Raw genomic sequence first — 24069 nt, forward strand, 5'->3', positions numbered from 1 at the left:
AATATAATGTCCAGTCCGGCAAAAATCTTTACTCCTGTGAAGATGTTGTACACATGAATAATTTTATTGAAATTATGTGTGAATCCAGACTCCTGGCATGAGTGTGAATCTGTCTTCAGGATAGGAATGGTGCATAATGTTGATTAGATTCTGTCCTGCAAATGATCTATCTGTAGAAGTCTTCTAAGCCTCAACTGGAGTTCTGAATTCAGACAGGCTGTAAGGGTATGTCCTTTTAGCCTAAACATTCAAGTGCTTGCAGTATCATGTATATTGAGAAGAAGAGATTCACACAGGATTTTCATAAGGTGGGGGTGACGGTTTGGTGAACCACTGTTGGGTGGGTGTTCTATGCATGTGCTGATGGCATGAAAAAGTCACAAAATTAAACAGTGGATCTTCTTACCACATTTAGACTTTGAAGACCAGAAATGTAGCAATATTCAGATAAGGTTTGGATAAGACGAATATTCAGATTTATTATAATTAAATTATGAAAACATATTTTGAAGGGATATTAAACAACATGTTTTAGGGATTAAGCCACATAACACAGTAACTGTCCCACATTAAACAGTTTTAACAAAGGTTCAGAGTGCGCTTTACAGAGACCTCACTCTGCTTAGTACCTTGGCAAACACACCATTATTATTATTTTTTTAATAATTTGTCATTAAAGACAAAAAGGAAAAAAGGCATTTGAAAGGTAAAATATTAAGTCAGGCTTTCATTATCATATTAACAACACCCTTTGTTCCTTTTCTCTTTAGGTGGATACAGTTTTTAAAGAAGAATTAGGTAAATTCATGGAGGATAGGTTCATCAATGGCTATTAGTCCAGGCCACAGAGGCAACCCCATGTTCTGGGTGTCCCTAAACCTCTGACTGCCAGAAGCTGGGAGCAACAGGGGATATATCACTCGATAATTGTCTTCTCTGTTCATTTCATGTGAAGAATCTGGCACTAGCCACTGGCAGAAACAGGATACTTGGCGAGATGGCCCATTGGTCTGACCTGGAATGGTCTTTCGTTTTTTCTTATGGTCTAACATGATGATAAGTGGTTCCCTAATCAATGGGAGATACCAAGGAGAGGGGTGTGTTTTAAACCATGCCACTGTCAAAGAGTTCAGTCCTCATATCCCCAGTCACCAGGAATATGGGAGGGGCCTGCTTCAAAGGCCTGATAAAGAGACAGGAGTTAAAAAGGGGATCTCACCGCACCCATGTTTGTGCCCTAACCACCGGGATACGCTCATGTGGATCTCTCACTAACTCCCCTGTTTAAGCCTAAGTTTCTTTGTGGCTCTAACCCTCCCTGGGGAGTATACCTATTGACTCCAATGAGAATTATATTGTCAATTATTATTATTGAAAAATCCTTGAGATTTTAATAGGTTAGAAAAAGATAAATGCTATTAAATAGAGTTTCAGCAAATTACTCAAAAATAATGAACAGAAATTAATAGATGAAGAGATTCTTTTTATACAATTGGCCAGATCTTCAGCTGGTATAAATTGGCCATAGCTCCCCTGAAGGCAGTGAGCCAGATTAAAGAGTTATGGAGAGAAAGGAAGAAATGTGTGAATGACTCTAAAGCCTACTGCTCAGAGCACTCATCTGGATTTAGGAGACCCAAGATCCAGTAACTCTTATACAGCTAGGAATCAGGCCCGCTGACTTCAGTGGAGCCACACTCATTTACACCAACTGAGGATTTGTCCCAACGGCTCCATCAGTTACCTGAGCTCAGAATTTCCTAAACACAGGTTATCTACAGTTCTATGCTTTGATGTAAACATAAGTCATTTATTTCAGATCATTGACATTACTCAAGAAACTTCAATTTCCCCAACATTTGCCCTAGACCTGTTTTCATCTCCTTGTTTTTCAAGCTGTAGATAATAGGGTTTATAATGGGGGTCAAGACGCTGTACTGGATGAAGAATATTTCACCGAGCACCACAGAAGAGACCGAACTAGATTTTGTGTACTGGAGAAAACCTGTCAGGTAAAATAAGCCAACCACAAACAGGTGGGAGCTGCAGGTGGAGAAGGCTTTATGCCTGCCCTCTGCAGAGCGTATCCTCAGGGTGGTGGAGATGATGTGAATGTAGGAGATCAGGGTAAGAAGGAAGGAGCTTGATCCAAATATCAGAACAGAAGTAAGAAGTACCACTTGATTGGTGAGGGTGTCAGTGCAGGATCGTTGTAACAGAGGAGGGAGCTCATAGCTGAAATGGCTGATTTCATTGGGCCCAGAGAAACGCAACTTGGAGGTAAAAACAGTGTTAAGCTGGGCATGGAAGAAGCCTATTGCCCATGCCCCACTCACCAGGTGAACACAGATCCCTTTGCTCATTCTCTGCATGTAACGTAATGGGTCACAGATGGCAGCATAGCGGTCATAAGCCATGCCTGAGAGAATGAGAATTTCAGCTCCACGTGAGAGGAGGATGAAGAACATCTGAGCAATGCAGCCATTGACAGAAATAGTTTTGTGCACTGCTAAGAAGTTCCTCATCGCGTTAGGCACTGTGACTGAGGAATAGCAGATATCGACAAATGGAATAGGAAGAAGTACATAGGGGTGTGAAGGTGATCACCAGCACTATGTTACCACTCAGAGTGATTAGGTAAATAACTAAAAACATAGAGAAGAGGAAAATCTGCAACTGTGGGTCACTGGAAAGTCCCAGGAGAATAAATTCAGTCACTGTGGTTTGATTTTTCATTGGCATTTATTCAGGAAATCTGTGACCTGGAAGACAAGAGAAAACAAATTAACATGATTCCAGGCTGTACAATGTTTATTTGAAATATAGTAAATTCAGTGAGAGAGAGATAGAGAAGCTGGATAGATTTTGTGTGTTTTAATAGATAAAACATGCTGGATACACAAAAGGACTTGGCACCTAACTGCCACTTTAGCTGCCTAAATCGCAGACTCTAGCCCCATTGGTGTTCACAAAAGCCCTGTTCAGCTGCGACTAGCAGACAGGCTGATGTGGGGCTCTCTAATTCTCTCCTCTTTAATCTGATGCAATCTAGCTCAAATATTAGAGAGGAAGCACAGCAGGGTTACTGGATACTTGGTCTTGTGCATCTGGGATAGGTCTCTAACCAGCAGGCTATACAGTTAGTCTCTCTCTCTCTCTCTCTCTCTCTCTTTCTCTCTCTCTGTCCTAATGTTTCTTTAACCCGGTCTTATGACTTCAGCAGAGCTACACCTGAGGTGTACCAGCCTGGGAACTGACAGATTGACTCCAAGGAAACAACTATGGCCAATTTACAATAGCTGGGCATGTGGACAAATGTATGAAAAGAAGCTGTTTCTCTATTGCTTTTTGTCACTTGTTCTAGACTATTTTGTTGAAAACCCTATTTAATCTCTGTAGTATATAATTGGATTCTTATCTATTAAAATCATTAGGATTTATCAAGAAGAAGAAGAAGTGAATGTGACAAGCAAACACTCCCTCGGCACAGTGACATAATTTTGAAAAGACGGGCCTGATAGAAAATTAATGGGACTTCTGTTCCTAAGTCATTTAAACTCTAACTGAACGAGGCTTTTGATTCATTGTTCTGCACGTCAGAATATGAGGCTTTACATATAGTAGAGAATCTATCCTGCCCCCATGGAAGTCAGTGGTTATTTTGAAATCAGTTTTCATGAGGAATGAGAATGAAGCCAATGTTCTCTCCAATGTCCAATCTATATTCATCTCCATATGATCTCAGAGAAAAAATAACCTCTCTTTCATTATCAACTCACTAGAAAAATACCTAAGCAGAGAGGTGGACCTCGTACTAGATTCTGAATGTGAACACAGGCAGACTCTGTTCAAAGGGAAATTTGGCCAATTCTATAAGAAGTACCTGTTTCTATTACATTTTATAATTTTGTAGGCCAGTGATTTCTAACTTTTCATTTGCAGACCTGTAACAAATTTAAAATGCAGGTGCAGATCTCTTTGGACATCTTAGGCATGGTCTATGGATGACCAGTTGCGGACTACAAGTTGAAAACCACTATTGTAGAGTATTTAATATCTATAGTACCTTATTGGAATCATCCCTATTAAAATATCTAGGATTTCTATAACAAAATAATGACAAACTCCAGAAAGCTAGAAATACTGGTTTTGGCACAGGCTGACAATCCAATCAAATACAGAGAATATAGGCAAATTGATAAATATTACAACTGCCATGAAGAAAGCCTCAGAAGATCTTAGCTGTATGACAGGCTCCTCCACTGCCAAAGTGTGTGTGTGGAAGGTAACTCCAGGTTGATCATCAATGCAACTGTGCAAACAATTCAAGAAAACCAGTGATCATTTTCAGCCAAAGAGGGAAAAGAACTCATAGTGCAAGAAGTGACCAAAGATTGAATTTGGCAAAACAAAGAGAGAGGCTGGAGTCCATGAATTCTCCAAGACTTGAGGAGAGAAACGACAACAACCGAGAAAAAAAATAACTTTTCTTCATTATCAACTTATGAGACAAATACCTAAGCAAGAGGTGGACCTTGTACTAGAATCTGAATGTTAACACATGCAGATTGTGTGCAAAGTGAAATTTCACAGTTAGAAATGTAAATATTTGGGTATCCCAAGGATCTGTACTGGACTATTGCTCTTCAACATAGTTGTAAATTATTGGAAAAAGTTGTAAATGATACAAAATTTTTGCATATGGTACAAAATATTCAAGATAGTTAAGCCCAAAGCAGACTGAGAAGAGTTACAAAGGGATCTAACAAAACTGGTATACTGGGTAACAAATGGCAGATGAAATTCAATGTTGATTGATGCAATATAATGCATATTTGGAAAATATGATCTCATCTATACATAAAAATGATGTGATCCAAATTATCTGTTACCCTTAAGAAAGAGATCTTGGAGTCATCATGCATAGATCTCTGAAAACATCGGCTCAATGTGAAGTAAAAAACAACAAAAAAAGCTAGGCAGAATGTTAGGAACCATTAAGAAAAGGGGATAGGTAATAAGACCGATAGTATCAGAATGCCACTATATAAATCCAGGCACCAATCCACAGTTTGAATACTTGTGCAGTTCTGGCAGCCCCATCTCAAAAAAAACAATACATTAAAATTTAAAAAAGTAGAGAAGGGGACCAAAAAAAAATGATGGGTATGGAACAGCTTCCATATGAGGAGAGATTAAAAAGATGTTAGCTTGGAAAAAGGTGACTGAAGGGGGATGTGATATAGGTGTATAAATCATGAATGGTGTGGAAAAAGTGAATGGAAAGTGTTATTCACCCTTTCACATACCACAGAAACCAGATGAGTTCATGGAGGATAGGTCTATCAATTTCTATTAGCCAAGTTGGTCAGGGATGTCACCCCATGCGCTGGGTGTCCCTAAACCACTGACTGCTGGAAGCTGGGATTGGACAACAGGGGATGGATCACTTGATAAATTGGCATGTTCTGTTGACTTCCTCTAAAGCATCTGGCACCAGCCACTATTGAAGACAGGATACTGTGCTAGACGGACTATTGGTCCAAACAAGTAGGGCCATTTTTACATTCTTTATTAAAACTAAGTGTCTTCTCCAGAGAATGTCCTACTTCCAACTATACCAATGCACCCCTCCCCCACACACCCAATTCAAAAATAGAAATTACTGCTAACATTCACCAACTGTCTTAGTTTCTCTGCCCTGATAAATAGTGAGAAAGCAAGCTGTTTGATTCAAGTAGTTGCTGGGCTGCTAATCATGGCCCTATGCTGTGACTGACTCTGTGTTGAGCAGACTGCAGCTTCCCAGCAGAAGTCAATGGGAGACGATAGAGAGACCCACCCCGAGATGAGGTGTGTGGGGGAGTTAAAATCAGGTCCTTTGAAATGGAAGGGATAAAATTTATAAAAAGGAATAAAAATTTGGATCAACTCACTTGACTTTTTAATATGGATCTTTAATATGGTGAGATCATTCTGACCTGTGGTTTTTGCTTTCTGTTTTCTCAGTCTGTTTATCTACCTACTTACTTAACAGAACAAAAGATTCTCTATGGAGCCTAATCAGCTCTGTCTTTAAACAGTGGAGAGGGACAGGTCCTCACCCTCTCTCTTGATGCCTTCAAATCATCACAGGTTAAGTACAGTTCTACAGCCCTTTAGTCATACAATAAGAACAACATTTCATCCCCCGCCCCGCCCTCACATTCAAGTGGTTTGTACCCCAACCCCAGCCAAAATCTATCACTTGGACAACACAGCTCTGTTTGCTGGATACCTAGGTAGATTAGGTTTGAATGTAAATAATCTGGACCTGACGCCTTTCCCCACAGCCCCAGCTCATCACTAGCTGTCAGGGAGAGCTCATTTAGACTTTGCTTACAAATCATTATTTGAAATTATTAGGTTGGCCACATCACTGAAATGAATGCACCGACATCAATAAAAAACAACAGCTGTATAAGGAAGCAAGGAAGCTAGTCTATGTTCATACTTTTTAAAATTTATTATACTTTTTTCAGATACACATATTTTATCATACACTCTATAAGCTTTTAAAGTGTGTATTAATGTTTCAGTTTAAATTCAGATTTCCAAACAGTCACTAAATTGGTATGTAACTAGCTCATAAAACTTGGGGGGTTGTTGGGGAAAATCAAGGGGTGTGTACACCCCCCCGGGAGGGGTGTAGGGAAATCACTGGAGTGGAGCAAACAGCCTTTCCTGAGCTGACTCCAAGACTAAAATCTAATTTCCTGAGAACTATTTAAATGCTGTTTTGTTTCCCCTGGGAAAGTTCCCTGAAGTTCAATCTCTGTACCAAGCTCCAAGTAACACTGGGTTGGGTCAGTACTTAAGCAATGCTCTATAGTGACTAAAAATGAGAGTAATTAGGCCTGGACTATCAAAGGATTTAGGTACCCAATCTCAGCAACAATCAATAAAAAAGACAGGTATTTAGGCTCCTATTTTCAAAACAGTCTAAAGAGCTAGACATCCTAATAGCAAATCATTTCATCTCCCATACACTCCTTTGAAGCTCCAACCATAATATATAATTACCACAAGACAATAACATAGACAGATAGCCTTAAACTTCCCTAATAAATGGACACAGGCTAGGGAATGGGGAAAAGAAGTAAACAGACTGTATATGATGGCAGTAAACAACCATTGAAACAGAGGAGATAAATCGTAATTTTTTTTCAGATGAATCATTTATTCACCAAAAAGGAAGTTTTGGTCAACTCAAAATTATTCATGATTTCAACAGAAATGTTGCTGAATTGTTTCAACCAGAAAAATAAATATTGGGCTAAATTCACAAAATAGAAGGAGGAAGAGGAGTCCTTCTGCTGCTGCTTTTCTTGTAACTTCAGTCCATTGGTTAGGTCACTCTCCTTGCATGTGGGGGACCATGGTTCTCCTCCCGTGGCTACCTGTTTGGGGGGCAGAGATCTCTCATCTCTGAGGAAAGTGCCTTAATTCCTAGGCTATAAGGTATTCTGGAGTATCGAAGCTGTTCCACATTGTATAAATAATTTAATAAAATACTCAATGGGTCACAGAGTTGAACCTACCAAAGAAGTCCTTTAACACTGAGCTACAGTGTAATTTTCCTCAAGCTTTCTAGCCTAATGACAGCTTTGATAGGAAAGCTTGAGAAAACTCCACTCCAGTGTACCTATATACTGGTGGTTAGAGCCTTCAGCTCAGGGGTAGAAGTTTCAGTCCCTGCTCTACAGGTGGTAGAATGAGGAAGTGAATCCACATCTTCCAGAACAACAGTAATAAACACTGGGCAATGGCTGGAAGAAGGAGCACCACCTCCTCTTTCAGACATTTTGGTCAACCAAGACCCATTGACTTGTGCTCTACATAATTCAGGTGCTTCTGGCAATGCCACTTGCAAAACAACAAACAAAAAAACAGCACTAAAGAAGAGAGATGACGATGTAAGAAGAATGTTCCTTGAAGCAAGCAATATGGAAAACTAAACAAAGACATACCAGCAGTCATTGAAGCACATTGTACAATTAGGGATAAAAATTTAGGACTGCAAGACATCATGGCAGTGGATCTCCAGCGACAAGCTCTTGAGACACTGTGGAATGTGCTGGACAGCTGAAATGACACTTCGATGCTCCCATGTATACATATATTGCAAGTACCTGAAAATGCAAAGGTTTCTATAACTTTTACCAATCCCAACTGCCAACGACCTACCGAGTTCATCAGCCAAGACACTATACTAGCTGTACTACATGGGGATACCAATTGTGACGCCAGCCTTTCTTCTTTTTAAGACTAAATAGATCTTCTCTAAGTTACTGTTGTCAAAAGCTTATTTCTTTTTTCGCATATCCAATCGCTAGTCATTAAATGAGGCCAATCAAGCTGATCATAACTCTCGTCCTCAAAACACAAGGCTGTGTCAAGATCGCTTTAGAAACAGGCGATTCCGTGTCCTTCAACTGAGTGACATCTTTACTAGCCGTTGTGACCCTTATTCATGCCCTACAACATACTTTAAACGATTGCCGTCTGAAAATCTGCTTTACTGAGCATCGTTTAGACCCCTTCAGACTGGAACCATCTGCCATTCCCAGCATGCTCAAATAAGAACATCTCCATCCAGCCTCTTGACATTGGTGCAGTGGCTCTGACCCATTCGCCTTCGATATTTATAGCTGTGCTATATGGACAAAGCAAGCACTTCTATCCATGTACAGACATATCTTATTCTCATCCCGAATAACTCTCCTCACCGCAGAGACAAATATACTCTCATTTTCTTGCCTACATCAACAAAGTCCTCATCTAAGCGATCTACCTCTGTAAATACCTCACGCTCATGTCAACTGGACACACTTCTGATAGCAGAATGACATTCAGCTCAACATTTCCATCAATGATCCATCACATACACCCCCTCCATTGGTATTTCGTCTGTCTGCATCATTCATATAACGAGTAACAATCAACAAGCCGGTTGACCACCATTGCCCTGTGCTTGTCAATGACTCTATGCGACAGTGTGCATCAGCGCAACGTCCATGGGACCCCACGACACAATCCTTATATAGTGGGCAGATCTGGTCCTTTAATTGAAAAGAATAGAGATTAAAGCTCATATCTCTTATTGATCGAACTCACCATCATATATAACTAGTGGATCATCATTAGGTGAACTTAGTCTGAATTGTTCTTTTTCGTGATTCTAAATCTACCCAACATTATTTTGTATCTATCTGCTCTCCTGGTCTGAATACAGCAGCATTCAACATTCTACTAGCATCTATTATGGAATTGTGCCTTGGCTTTCATCAATAGGTGGTCAGCACTGTTATGTCAGGATTATCTGTGATTGAGCAAGTTTTTGCTGACATAAAGCTAATTTCCTGACTATTTACAATGCTTTATTATTTTACCATGACTTACCTGCAGTCATCTAGGGCGTATACATCTAACGCTGCCTGGAGTTCATATATTAGCATGCTCTATGAGTGATAAATATAGTAATTAGGCTTACTACAGGATTAGGTACCCAATCTCAGCCAGTACATTAAAAAGACAGTATTTAGCTCCTATTTCAAAACAGCTAAGAGCTAGACATCCTAATAGCAAATATTCATCTCCCCTACACTCTTTAATCCACCAAATATAATATCGCAGACACACAACATAAGAAGTAGCCTTAAACTTGCCTATATATGGACAAGCTAGGATGGGAAAAGAGTAAATAAGTGTATATGATGGCAGTAAACCCATTGAAACAGAGGAGATAAATGTATTTTTTTCTACAGTTTCATTTCTTCATAAAAGGAAGTTTTTGTCAACTCAAATATTCATAGATTATTCAAGCAAAATTTTGCTGAATTGTTTCAACCAGAAAATAAATATTGGGCTAAATTCACAAATAGAAAGGAAGAGGAGTCCGCTCTGCTGCTGCTTTTCTTGTAACTTCAGTCCATTGGTTAGGTCGCTCTCCTTGCAGTGGGACCATGGTTCTCTTCCCATGGTACCTTTTTGGGGGCAGAGATCTCCCATCTCTGAGGAAAGTGCCTTTAATGGCTATAAAGTATTCTGGAGTATCGAAGCTTTCCACATTGTATAATAATTTAATAAAATACTCAGTGGGTCACAGAGTTGAACCTACCAAAGGAGTCCTCTACACTGAGCTACAGTGTAATTTTCTCAAGCTTTCTAGACATGACAGCTTCGATAGGAAAGCTTGAGAAAACTCCACTCCAGTGTACCTATATACTGGTGGTTAGAGCCTTCAGCTCGAGGTAGAAGTTTCAGTCCTGCTCTCAGGGCGAGAAGGTGTGATGAGAATCCACATCTTCCAGAACACAGTAATTAACACTGGCAATGGCTGGAAGAAGGAGCACACCTCCTCTTTCAGACATTTTGTCAACAAGACCATTGACATTGTTCTCTACATAATTAGGTGCTTCTGGCAATGCCCTTGCAGTTTTCCATTTATGAGGGAAAATGCTGTAGTTTGTTGTATGGGGAACACTCATGTGCTCTCAGGCAACTGACTTTTGTTTCCTGTTTCTGTTGTTTGCCTTAAGGTCCTCCTGAGAAGAGTGTGATTGTGATTGTGTTGTAAAGCAATGGAGGCTGGGATTTTCAGAGCCAATGGGATTTAGGCACACAACTTGCATTGAAATGCAATTTTCACTCAGTCAGTGGAGTTTTACAGGGATAAGGCCTATAGTAAAGTGAGATCAAACCTAAGGATTTCGGTATTAAAAAGTACATTGGATAGGAATCTTGTTCATGAAGACTCATCAGTCAAGGAAGAAACCAACATCTATCGTCCAGCACAGTTGATCTCAAACAGTGATTTATTGTCCTCCAAAGCTCTATGGGCCAGATTTTTAAAAGGTAGTTAGGTGACTGAAGACACAGATAATTTCCTAGAAGTGCATAGTTCCCATTGATTTCAAAGGGAGTTAAATGCCTGAATGCTTTTTAAAATCCCAGTAGGCATCAATCTGGCCCTATGGCACTCTTCCTTCTGGTCTGGAAAGAGGAATATTTTGAAAACCAAGAACTAGGGAGACTGAAGTATTGGAAGAAGTCTCTCTCTCTCCCAAAGTGGAGATGAAAAAAAGTTGGAAGACAACTGGCCTGTAAGTTAGAAGGCTCAGGGGGAGGAAGGCATGATTCTATTTGAGAAAACTTTACAGGGAGCAATGCAAAGAAATTAAGGAAAGTATTTAAAGTCTGAGTCTAAGGGAGACCAGTTGAATGTGGTCTTAAATTTTAAATGGAGCTTAAGGGAGTTAGGTACTCAAATCCCATTGACTGTCAACTAACTCCCTTAGGCTTCTTGAAAAATCCCAGCCAGTGTATATGTAGGTAAACTGGTAGATATCAACAGGGTGAATGGGAAGGTAGGTTGGCCTACCAGGAGGGTATAAAATGGGGTAAGTTAAAGTAGGCTGTTACCTATTTTAATATTCACCTTTATGGAACCCCTTCAGTGTGTCAGACCCCCACAGGTCCCACTTTTCTTTAAGTCCTTGTGGCCTTTCACACCATGAGCTCTGCACAGCGAGTCCAGTTGAGAGAGACTCCTGGTCACAGAGACTGTTACACTCTTCAGGGACCCATGCGCCTCAGAAAACATTCACAGTGACACCAGGAAGCCTTTTCAACTGGAACACAGCACCGGGGAATCCTTGTGCTGGTATATAGAAGCACAGCTAGCAGTCCATTCTGGCTAAGCCAGTGCTCCACCCAGCCAAGATGTCATGGAATCCATTCCTCTCTCTCTCTCTCTGTCAGTGCTAGGAGAGGGCTGCTGAGCCGCCCTTAACCCAGCCACCTGACACCTCTTGGCCCATCCTCCTCCTCCTGCAGACCCACGCTGATTTCACATGTCCTGCCTGCCCAGGATTGTTCATGGGCAGGTGTAAATTGTTCAGTCCTTGGGGTTCCCATTGTCTTTCTGGATCCTCTACCGAAATAGGTCTGTTCCAGACGTTCCTTAATGACCTCTCCCCTGCCCCCAAGACAGTGACTATAGTTAAGCCCCAAGAGCCTTTTAACCCTTTTACATCCACTTGGTAGCAATGCCTAAGCAAGTAAGTCACTGCCATGCATGTCATTTATCAAAACATTACAGAAAACCTCCACTTCATCACGTATAAATTCTGTCTACACCTCACAGAATACACCCAGATCACTCTACACAACCTGCCCAGTCCCCAGTGATATTTGAAAGACTATCAATGTCAGGATCTCAACAAGGGCAGTCAGGGCCAAGGGTCAGAGCAGGGGCAAACCGAGGCTAGGAGTAGCCAAGGAGTTTGTGGTCAGTTCCAGGCCCGGGTCGGTACCGAGTGTTAAAATCCAAGTCAGGTTTCAGGGTCTGAGTCAGGAGATAAAGTCCAAGGTCAAAACAGAAGTTCAAGAGCATAGAACAAGAACAGTCATAACAGCTACAGAGATCCACGTTGTTGTTTGGACGCTTCCTGGAGTGCCCCTTGAGTTTACGTAGGGCAGGGAGCCAATGAGGGCTCATAGGGCTGCTGTCTGTCAAACCCTGGAGATGGAACTTCCTATGATCTGTGTAGACAGAAGGTCATGGGAAGTGGAGTGCAAGCTGGTTATAGCTGCTGTTGGGAGGCACCTTAGGCTATAACCTGGAGCTCTGCAGATCTGGTTCTGGACCTTGGGTTTACATTCAAATAAAAAGAACTAGTAGACTTGTTCTAGTTTAGGGTTTTAAAGTCAATTGGAGAATAGATAGACCTAGCTCCCTACCAAACCTTTAAATCCCAAACTTGAGCTCTCTAACAACCAGGTTAATCATTGCCAGGCCAGATCTAGGTTTTCTGCCGCACCAAGCAAAAAAAAAGTTGGCTGCCCCCACCCCGCCCTGGGCTCCCCCCCACACCCTCAATCCCTGCCGCCTCAGCCCTGGGCTCTCCCACGCAACCTGCACCCTCCTGCTGTCCCAACCCTGGGTCACTGGTAACTCGCTCCCAGGGCGGGTCATTCAGCAGAAAAATTGGATTGCACAGAACACAGACAGGACTGGTTCCTATATGGTTACAGGACTGCAGTAAAGGGGAACAATTCAGCTTGTGTGATTGGAGGATATCTGGATGCATATTATAAGACTGCCCTACATAATGAGGAAAAGTTGAGGTGCCTTTATTATTCTTGTTCTACTCTTTTTTCCTATGGGGAATTTCCAATGCAATATCACTGTCTTCCTTTTAAACAAATATATATAATCAGATTGTCCTGGTTCCTCAACATCTGGCACAGCTTGTTAATCCAGGCAAGTCCGAGCCAGCATGACTCTCTTAGTTTGTGTCACTCTTAATTTGAGTAGGCAGGTGAAGCTTAGGGGATCTTTTGCCCAAGGACCCCTACTGGAAAGTTGGGTACCAACCAGGATTTAACCCCATTCTTCCATATTAAAGGTGTGTCTTACCACTATGCTCTTCAGAAGCAGTAGTGGTGATAGATAAGCAGTGCCAAGTGACAGACATCAGGAAGAAGGATATGAGAAGCTGGAGAAGTACCAGGTCCTGAAAGAGAACTAGAGAGGATGTGGAAAGTGAAGGCCAAAGTGGTCCCAGTGTGGCAGAACCTGGGCTGTGACTCCTAACTGGTGAGTGCTCCAACGATCCCAGGAACAACATCAGAGCTCTCTGTCCAGAGAGTGCAGTGCTAGGAACAGCTAAGATACTGACAGAACCCTCAAACTGCCAGGCTCTGGTGGAGGACCCTGGACACATACCACCCATAGAGGTGAGAGGGATTTTTTTTATATATATATATTAATAAAAAGGCAATAGCTGTTGAAAATAGCATTCCACTCCTAAAAACACTGGGAAGCATTCTTGCTTCTTCATTTCTTATCCTACTTTTTCTACAGCAAATTACAGTGGATCAGTATATTTGATTGGAGAAATGAAGTAACAGCTGCCAATTGAGCTTGAGCACTCCTGAATTTTCAGGGTGTTCAATCTGGAAGGTAGGTGCTAGATCCCTTCTGAATATAGCTAAATCTGGAAGGAAAAGTCAATTTCTCGCTCCATCTCAAAAGTGGAAATCTCTCATGTGCCTGATACTGCATCTAAAGCTGCCGAAGTCCTTAGCAGAGCTCCCCTCCTACTTTTCATTTAATCTAGTGCGGTTTGGCAACTTTCAGAGTGCTGTGCCCAGTCTTCATTTATTCACTCTAAGGTTTTGGTGCCAGTAATGCATTATAACATTTTTAGAAGGTCTCTTTCTATAACTCAAATATATAACTAAACTATTTTGTATGTAAAGTAAATAAGGATTTTAAAATGTTTAAGAAGCTTCATTTCAAATTAAATTAAATGCAGAGCCCCTCAGATTGGTAGCCAGGACCTGGGCAGTGTGAGTGCCACTGAAAATCAGCTCCTGCCGCCTTCAGCACGCATGCCATAGGTTGCCTACCCCTGCTCTAGTGGGATCCACATACCTCCCTTGCTAGGCTTAAGATGAGAGGGTGCACTGTCCATTTAGACCACCCACTTCCTTCTTTGTAGGCTGCAAGCTGAGGTCACACCAGTATCCCTAATGCAGTCTGGGGAAGTCTTCTGAAGGATATCTGGGCAAAGCTTCTCTCCTTGGGCACATTGTTCCCCATTCACAGTGCCACCCTTTTGACCCGCAGCACGGCTCAGCTACTTCACTCCCTACCCTCCCTTTCCTGTTGATAGCAGCCAGGGATTGCTGGGAATATAGTTCTTTCCCTACTCCAGGGCTGGCTCTATAGGCAGGGAGCTAGCAACACATACAGCTCCCGGGTCCCGTGCGTTCTCACTCCCATGCTGGATCCTCAGCTGCTCTGTGGCTCCCTTCTCCAGGGTTGTAAAGAAGGGGAGGAAGTGAGTTAAAAAAAAAAAAGGATGGCCAAAATGCCACCCTCTGGAAATGTGCCGCCCCAAGCACCTGCTTGTTTTGCTGGTGCCTAGAGCCAACCCTGTTCATTGCTCATGTAGGCTGAGCTGAGTCTGTTATCCAATATTTTCAGTGAAAATGGCACTGGTTTTCTGAAATCACAGAACCAAACAGAAACCCCACATATAAACAGTAAGCGTCCTCACAGCTCCCCTTGGAAGGCTGTTCCAGAACTTCACTCCTCTGATGGTTAGAAATCTTTAAATCATGACTGGACATCTCTTTCTAAAAAGATAAACTCTAGCTCAACCACAGTGTATGAGACTGATGTAAGAATGACCGGGTGGCTCTCTCTGGTTTCAAGTATCAGAGGGGTAGCCATGTTAGTCTGGATCTGTAAAAGCAGCAAAGAGTCCTGTGGCACCTTATAGACTAACAGACATATTGTAGCATGAGTTTTCGTGGGTACTGACGAAGTGTGTGTTCACCCACGAAAGCTCATGCTGCAATATGTCTGTTAGTCGATAAGGTGCCACAGGACTCTTTGCTGCTCTCTCTGGTTTGTATTACAAAAGAGATAGAGCTGAGATGATTGTAATGGTCCCTTTTCGCCTTAAGATCCATGAATTAAACATTGATATTGTCATAGCTCCTAGAAGCCAACAACAACGGATTCCCATTGTGCTAAATGCTGTGCAAAGAAACATAAAATGGCAATCCCTAGCTCTGATTTGCTAGAGTTTTACATTGCATTGACATTACAAAGGGACAATGCACAAGCGGGGAGGCCAGGCATAATCAAGACCAATACCTGTAAGAGTTGTGTTCTCTTCCCTCATTCATCTTAATGAGGTGTAAACTCTGAGACCTCGTGATCTCAAATTACATACCAGCAATGTCATTTTTGCAGCAACATCAAACTCTGTGGGTTTATCTCATCTCCTTGGGGTGTTAAATCTAAAACACAATGATCACAATGTTAATGTCATTGCTGGCCATTTTTGCATATGTGTTTGTGTCTGCTGAACGTAATATCAAATATTGGGGTGTAGGAAAGTAAGGCTACTGGTTATGGCAAATAGGAGACTAAGGCCCTTGTTCTATAAATTGCTTTGTTTATGTGCACACCTGCATTCATGTGGAACCTAGCTGAGGTCAGTGACGAGGCATGTGGGCACATGGCTGAGGCTCTGCTGGCAATATTTGGATGAAGTATTCCACATGTCTAATCACTACCGGCACTGCCTGCAAGGGGCAGGACATACAAAATCTGCATCTCCCCTCTGCTGCTAAATACATAATTTGCCTCCTGGGTGCCAATCCAGGTGTTAGCACAGCATAGCTCTCTGGCCTGTTCTGAATAGTTTACCAAGGGTGGTAGTGGATTCTTTATCACTGACAAATTTTAAATCAAGCCTGGATTTTGTTTTTTTCCTAACGATCTGCATTAGGAATTATATTGAGGATTATTCTACGGCCTGTGTTACACAGGAGATTGGACAGGTGATCACAGTGGTCTCTTCTGGCCTTGCAGTCTGAGAATTTAGCCAAGCTCACACAGGAAACATGTACTTGAGCAGGGAACTGAAAGTAGTTTTCTCAACTTCCAAGCTAGTGTCCTACCTACTGGCATTTCCTTCATTTGGTATTAAGTAGTATATGTATAGGGCATCCAAATTCCTTTATCAGCTTTGACAAAGGTTGGACTTTGGGCTATTGACTTCAATGAGACTACTTGTGTGTACAATGTGAGAAAGGATTTAGAAATCAAGATAGGACAGAGCCCCCGGTCATGCACTTAGCGTGGATTTTTACTGAAAAGCTTTCTCAATGTCTCTTTAACCTCCATGTTTCTCAGGCTGTAGACAATGGGTGTCACCACTGTGGTGGTGTCACCACTGTGTACAGCACAGAAAAGGTCTTGTTTAAGTTTGGCCACTGGTTGGCTATGGGAGCCGCGTAGACCACCATAAGTGTGCCACAGAACACAGACACCACAATGAGGTGCGAGAAGCAGGTGGAGGCGGCTTTCTGCTTCCCAGAGGTGGAAGGGATCTTCAGGATGGTGGAGATTATTTTGTAGTAGGACAGTAGGGTTAGAAGGAAAGGCAAGAAGGACACAAGGGAGGCTATGATGAAAGCTGGTATCCTGACCATGTAGGTATCCCCACAGGAGAGTTTAATGATGGATGTCAGGTCACAGAAGAAATGGTCGATCTCCGTGGAAGCACAGAAAGGTAACCTAGAAACCATGGGCATGGTGACCACCAGTGAAAGGAACCCAATGATCCATGACCCCACTGCCAACTGAAAGCAAAGCAAGAAGCTCATGGTAGGGGCGTAATGCAGTGGTTTGCATATGGCCAAATAATGGTTGCAGGACTTGGCAGCAAGCAGGAAGCACTTGGCAACCACCAGAGATCCAAAGATGTAGAACTGCAGGAGACAAGAAGAGAAGGAAATGTCTCCTTGCATCACCAGGAGGGTTTTCAGCATCTTGGGGGCAATGCTGGTAGTATAGCAGACTTCCAGGACAGACAGATTGCCCAGGAAAAAGTACATGGGGTTGTGCAGGTTGTGGTTATATGATACCATCACAATGATCAGGATATTCCCAGTGAGTGTTATTATGTAGATAGCCAGGAACACCATGAATACAGGGATCTTCAGCTCATGAAGGTCTCCAAATCCCAGGAGGATGAACTCTGTGATGGTCATTTGGTTTTCGCCCTCTACATCAGGCATGTCTTCACAGAGAGAAAAAGAAAAAGAAATTCAGAAGACTATTGCTAGCTCTGAGAACAGGGCTTTATTAATAATAATTATTAATTACTCTTTATTTTATTACCATATCACATAAAAGTATCAGTACTGGACCAGGACCCAATTGTACCAGATGCTGTGCAAACACAGAACAAAAGAGCAGTTTCTGCCCCAAGGATTTTACAATCTAATTATCAGACTAGGGACAACAGATGGAGACATACATAAGGGAGAGTACAAGGGAACACTGAGATTGTATTCTTTGATTCCAAGGCTGGAAGGGACCATTGTGATCATCTAGTCTGACCTACTGTATAACACAGGCCAGAGAAGTTCTCCAAAATATTTCCTAGAGCAGATTTGTTAGAAAAAAACATCCAATCTGGATTTTAAAATGGTCAGTGATGAAAAATCCAACATGACCCTTGGCAAATGGTTCCAATGATTAATTACTCTCATTGTTAAAAATTGACACCTTATTTCCAGTCTCAATTTGTCTAGCTTCAACTTCCAGCCACTGGACCATGTTAGGGCTGTCTCTGCTAGACTGGAGAACCCATTATCAAATATTTCTTCCCCATGAAGGTACTTATAGACTGTCATCAAGTCAACCCTTATTCTTTTCTTTGTTAGACAAATAGTTTGAACTCCTTGAGTCTTTTACTATAACACATCTTCTCAATTCCTTTAATCATTCTCATGGCTCTTCTATGAACCCTCTCCAATTTATCAACATTCTTCTTGACTTGTGGACACCAGCATTGGACTCTGAATTCCAGCAACGGTCACACCAGTACCAAATACGGAGGTAAAATAACCTCTTTATGCCTACTGTTTATGCATACCAGGATTGCATTAACCCTTTTGGCAACAGCATCGCACTGGAAGCTCATGTTCAATTGATAGGCATTGGTCTCTGCATACCAACAGCCTAACCATTGTCAAGTTTTTTGTAGATATCATGACAAGGAAGTGTCTTGAGGAGGGAATAGAAGGTGGATAATGAAGTAGGTTTGTGGGACAGCACTGCAGAAAGCATAAAGTTGCCAGTTTTACTTTTATGAATTATTAGTAAACCTGGTCATATCTTTTTTCTCTGTAACATTTTTGAGAATTTTCATTGAAAAAACTGCAGATGTTTTAGAATGAAGCCGAATTTTTTTCTTGGGGGGGTGTTTTGTTTAAGGAGCAGACACTTCTCTTTAATTTCATTTTGTCAAAAACCCAGTTTTCTGCAGAAAAAAATGTTTTGATGGAATTTTTTTGACTGGTCCTAATTATTGGTGTTCCCCCTTCCCTCTTATTCTTCATAAATAAGAGTTTTTCTCAGTAGAAAATTTAATTTTGCCCTGATTTCAACATGCAAAATGTGTGTAATTAAAATTGAGGCTTTGCAGACCCATATTAGCTTACATTGATTTGTAAAGACACATTTGATATTTCCTTTTTTTCACCCTTCATGGTGTCAAGTGTACAGAGTAAGGAAGCATGGTTATAGTTCACATTGACCAAACCTGAGAAACATTTTATTTTAATGAACTCTTCTGGTCCACACAGACTCTTTTTTTTTAAGGAAAAAGGTGGTGGTAGACATGATAAATTAAACCAGCATTGATAATATCTGATATGATTGCACACAATAGCGAGTAATTCTCAGACATGGTCAAAATTGGATGAACAAAAATTTTCCCATCTTAAAATGTAATTTAAATGAAATTGAAAGGAAAACAAAACCGCAAGATTTATTTTTTTTATTTTCATGAAATAAGTGTTAGATTTACATTAAACTTAAAATGTTATTTAAGTCAAAAGTCAATATCAAAATACATTTTCATTTCATTTTGACATTCCATTTTTTTCTTTTTGACTTATTTCAAAATAAAATTTTTTGTCAAAAGAAACATTTCATTTGATCAAAATGTCATTTTTTCAATTAAAAATACAGAAATTTTTGTTTGACAATTTTTAAAAATATTTCATAATTTGCCCCAATTTGGAATGAAAACAAAGTTGAAGTATCAAAATTTCCTACCAGATGCAAATTCCATTTTTTGAGGAGCTCTACTGATTCTGAAAACCTATGACATATAGTCAGTTTGAAGAATTAATTTTTTTTGGCAAATTTGGTAAATGTCGATGTCACAGTACACATACAGATTGAGGAAATATTTCCATCTTAAGTAATGAAATGTATAGGTAGGCAAAGTTAAAAAAGACCAGAAATCCTTCAATAACTACAAAAAAAACTTCAATAGAATATGCAGTTGCACCAGCTGAAGATGTGGAATTCATGTGAATGGATGCTCCATAGAAGCAGTAAGCATGTTTAATTGTAGAATCTTAGGGCTAATTTTCAAGTCCATATCCACTGAAAATCGTCACATCACATTCAATGGGAACTTCTGTTAGTAAAGACTTGCAGAGTCAAACTCTGCAAATCTTACATAGTGTCTTCAATGGAGTTTGGCCAATTTGAAAGTGTTAAGATCTTGTCTTGCATTGTTTAAGAAAACATTCAACACGCAAAAAGGCAAACCTTTCTGTGCAAAAGACAGGGACAACACAGCTTAATACAAAAAGGGAAAACTTTGAAATGCTGCCAGATGCAAGGTTTTGAGACATACACAGCTGATTCATTTCACAATCAAGACAAGAGGTTCTTTAGGAGAATTGCTAACAGTTCCTATTTTTAAGAAAGGGAAAAAGTGATCCGGAACTATAGGCCCTGTTAGCTGACGTCTGTAGTATGTAAGGTCTTGGAAAAAATTTAAAGGAGAAAAAGTAGTTAAGGACATGAGGTCAATGGGTGAATACTTGTCACAAAACAGTCACTCCTATCTAACCTCATAGTCCTGTCCTCAAAGGAAACCTGAAGACACCCTCAAAGATGAGTTGGGAGCTTAAATTCATAACTTTGCTAGAAACTAAAAATCATGGACTTAATAAAGATACGAACTATGGCTTATTACAACAATCTGTAACCCACTAATCCCCCTTTTTTCCCCCTGGATAAAGATCTGGGGAAGAATGCAGTGCTTAGATTAATAGATTCTAATGCCAGAAAGGACCACTGTGCTAATCTAGTCTGACTCCCTGTATAACAGAGGCAACATAACTTCTCCAAAATAATTCTGAGAACATATCTAAGAGGCTGCTCACATTATATATGTCCTGTGGATGAATATAAAGTTTAAGTCAAGCAAATGTATTTTATCTGGCCAACCTGATCCAGGACATCCAAAACACACAGCTTGTGATTTTCAAGGCTGTCACAGGGTGTGATTTACGGAAGGGGCCTAAGGGAGCTAGGTGGGATTGAATTTCAGTGGGATTGGGGACCCGATTCCCTTACACTCCGTTGTGAATCGCAGCCTAGTGGATTTGGATTCCCACTTCAGTTAAGGGAAACTGGTGATCTTTGAAAATCTCAACCACAGCAATCTACTCAGGAAAATGGCAACTGAGATTTTGAAAAGGAATGAAGGGAGTTAGGTGTCCAAATCTCACAGAGAGTCAATGGTTCAATGGGAGCTATGTGTTTAACTCCTTTACACTTTGCCTGCCTGTGATAAAGAATCAGATCTGGAATTTTAGTCATCACTAGATATATCAGGCCAAATTCTCCCATCACTTTCACTGAGGCAAATGATGAGTGGCTGCATTAAAGTCATTGAAGATAGATCAGTGCAAAAAACTGGTGTGAGTGAATTATCAGGGCAGTTGTTTGTCCTTCTTTTAACCACAGAAGTTAGGAGCTGAGTCCTGCAAACACTCAAATGGGCCTTACTCATGTGAGTAGGTCTGCAGACATCAGTGGTTTCACGAATAACATTGGGATTTCTGGGGTAAGTACTTTCATGAGTAACAGCTGGCAGGGTCAGCCCACTGAATAGTTCTTTGTCAGGAAATACTGATTGTGCAAGATATTCAGCTGCTGTAGACTGACATAGCTCTGTTGGTTTACACCAGCTGGGCATTTCATCCCTTTGACCTCAGTGAAGTTATGCTAGTTTAAAACGGATGGGGAAAAGGCCCATTGAATCCAATGGAGCTATGAAAATACACACCAGCTGGGAATCTGGTTCCACTGACTTCAGTGGAGCTACAGCCATGTTGCACCAGCTGGGAAACTGGCCCGTTGATGTAACGGTAACGATTCCTGATTTAGACTAGAGAAACCAAGAGGGAGGGAGATCAGGCCCACAGACACTGACATCTATATTTTTTGAAATAATAATGCCTAGCACTGTTCAAGTGGGATTCTCAAATAGGTTAAGTGTCAATATCCCCAGATGGAGAAGGTGAGGCATAGAAGTCTATGATGATTATCTCATTCCCATGCTGCTGGGGGAAGTGTTGGTCAACCATGTTAAGCTAGCCAAGAGTGTAGGAATGTGGTGACCCGCAGCCAGCATAAGCAAGCCTTCACACCTATCCCTGTTCCTGAGCCTTCCACCAGGGCCCCATCTGTGTTATCAGAGACTGAAACTGAGGTGGTGGAACTGAACCCCATTCCAACGCTTGTGACAGCAGTAGTAGATCCAGTCCCAGAGACCCAACAAGAACCAGTCCCAGAACTGGAACTGATGGAGAAACCAGCACCAGAACCATTGCCAGCACTGAATCCAGCACTTGCAGCGCCATCTGCAACTCCGCCAGAGTGCACCACCGAGAATGGACTGGCAGGAGCAGCTAAACCTGAACAAGAGGCTCAGCCAGAGCCTGAAATACAACCTAGTGCACCAGCTGAAAGTGGTTCACAGTCAACAGAAACAACCCCATCACCTACATCACTTCCAGAGGGACCAAGACCTAGTCTACAATCCAGTAAGGAACTGTTGTCTCCAGTGTCAATGGAACAGTTCCAGACAGAGCAGAAAGCAGATGAAAGGCTCAAGAGAGCTTGAATGGCAGCATGGAGCAACCCCACCACCTTTCAGCTCTTCTAATAGGTCCTGATTTGTTGCAGAAAAAGGACTTTTATACAAGGAAACTCTTTCTGGTGGGCACAGGAGGACCAGCATCCTCAGAGACAGTTGGTAGTTCCAGCTAGGTACTGGGTAAAGCTCTTGAGCTTAGTCCACAATCATCCTAGTGGCCATGCTGGAGTGAACAGAACCAAAGACTGTTTGGGGAAGTCATTTCATTGGGAGTCAATGGGCAAGGATGTTTCTACCTATGTCCAGTCTTGTGAGGTTTGCTAAAGAATGGGAAAACCCCAAGAGCAGGTCAAAGCCCCTCTCCAGTCACTCCCCATCATTGAGGTTCCATTTCAGAGAGCAGCTATAGATATTCTGGGTCCTTTCCCTAAGAAGACACCCAGAGGAAAGCTGTACATACTGACTTTCATGGATTTTTGCCATCCGATGGTTGGAAGCAGTAGTAAAATTTAGCACATAAATAGTGTTTGCAGGATTGGAGCCTAAATGTGAATTAGTAATATCCACAGAGGGACTGATTCAAAGCCCATTGAATTCACTGGAAAGATGCTCATTCATTTTAGTGAGCTGGGGATCAGACCCATAGATTACTTTTTAGGGCCAGATTTTCAAAGTTATTTAGGTGCGAGAATAAAAAAGGGGATTTGGTGCCTAACTTCCACTTTAGATATCTAAATCCCAAGATCAGGTACCACTCAGATTCAGAAAAACCACGCTCAACTGCCACCAAACTCTGTATGCACCTAAAATTACGTCACCTGTATTTTTGAAAGAAAAGATCCCTAGACCCCTATGTTTCTGCCTCTGGGCATGTACACAGCTGCTTCCCTCTAGGCGTCCAGACCACTATGCCAGAATGTGATTCAGGAATCAGGGGAAAATAGGCATTCCTCTGCCTAACTCAGCTGTGGGGCCTGATCCCATAGACAGGCTCAGAGACCGTTTATCGGATTGGACTCCTCACATGAGATCACACAAAGTGGGGGTGGGAAAAAAAGAAGAGTCTTCCTTGTATCTTTTAGCGTAGTGGTTAGGGCACTCATCTGGGATGTGAGAGGCTGTGGCTCAAGTTCCCCCCTACCCTACCCATTGAGATGTTCTGATTGGGGGTGTGGCCTCAATCTCTCCTGTTGAAGCTGTTCTAATTCATAACTAACAAGAGAATTGGAGCAAAGGGACTAGATGCTAGGGCTCCCATCATCTGAGTGAGTGCCCTAACCCCAGGCTACAGCTGACTCCCCTTGTGCCTTTTGCCTCTTTAGCACAACGATTCTGAATTATGTAATCCAAGTGGAACAGCTTCACGGAGAGACTGAGAGAGCCCCACATTAGACTATCCCGTAGCCAGTGGCTTGGGAACTCATCGCAGAGTGGCTAAGCCCTGCTCATATCTCTTCTCCTTTCGAAGGATGTTCTTGTTCTTTTTCCTTCCCTGGGGCCCTTTACAAAAATGGAGTAGGCA

At 41.6% G+C, this 24069-nt stretch overlaps 1 protein-coding gene and 1 pseudogene across 1 annotated transcript; both read right to left on the reverse strand.

The window, feature by feature from the left end:
- Nucleotides 1-1794: 1794 nt before the first annotated feature.
- LOC116836578 (olfactory receptor 8S1-like) lies at nt 1795-2775 on the reverse strand (annotated as a pseudogene).
- Nucleotides 2776-15393: 12618 nt separating this feature from the next.
- On the reverse strand, nt 15394-18651 carry LOC116836579 (olfactory receptor 6F1-like). The gene has a single exon (XM_032800278.2). It carries the CDS (start codon nt 17647-17649, stop codon nt 16780-16782), a length of 870 nt encoding a protein of 289 aa, XP_032656169.1. The 5' UTR covers nt 17650-18651; the 3' UTR covers nt 15394-16779.
- Nucleotides 18652-24069: the final 5418 nt, after the last annotated feature.

The sequence above is a fragment of the Chelonoidis abingdonii genome, chromosome 25 (genome assembly GCF_003597395.2).
Source record: "Chelonoidis abingdonii isolate Lonesome George chromosome 25, CheloAbing_2.0, whole genome shotgun sequence".
In the NCBI taxonomy this organism is placed as follows: domain Eukaryota; kingdom Metazoa; phylum Chordata; order Testudines; family Testudinidae; genus Chelonoidis; species Chelonoidis abingdonii.

Coding starts and splice junctions, on each gene's coding strand:
- LOC116836579 (XM_032800278.2), bottom strand. CDS start 17,649: ATGCCTGATGTAGAGGGCGAAAACCAAATGACCATCACAGAGTTCATC.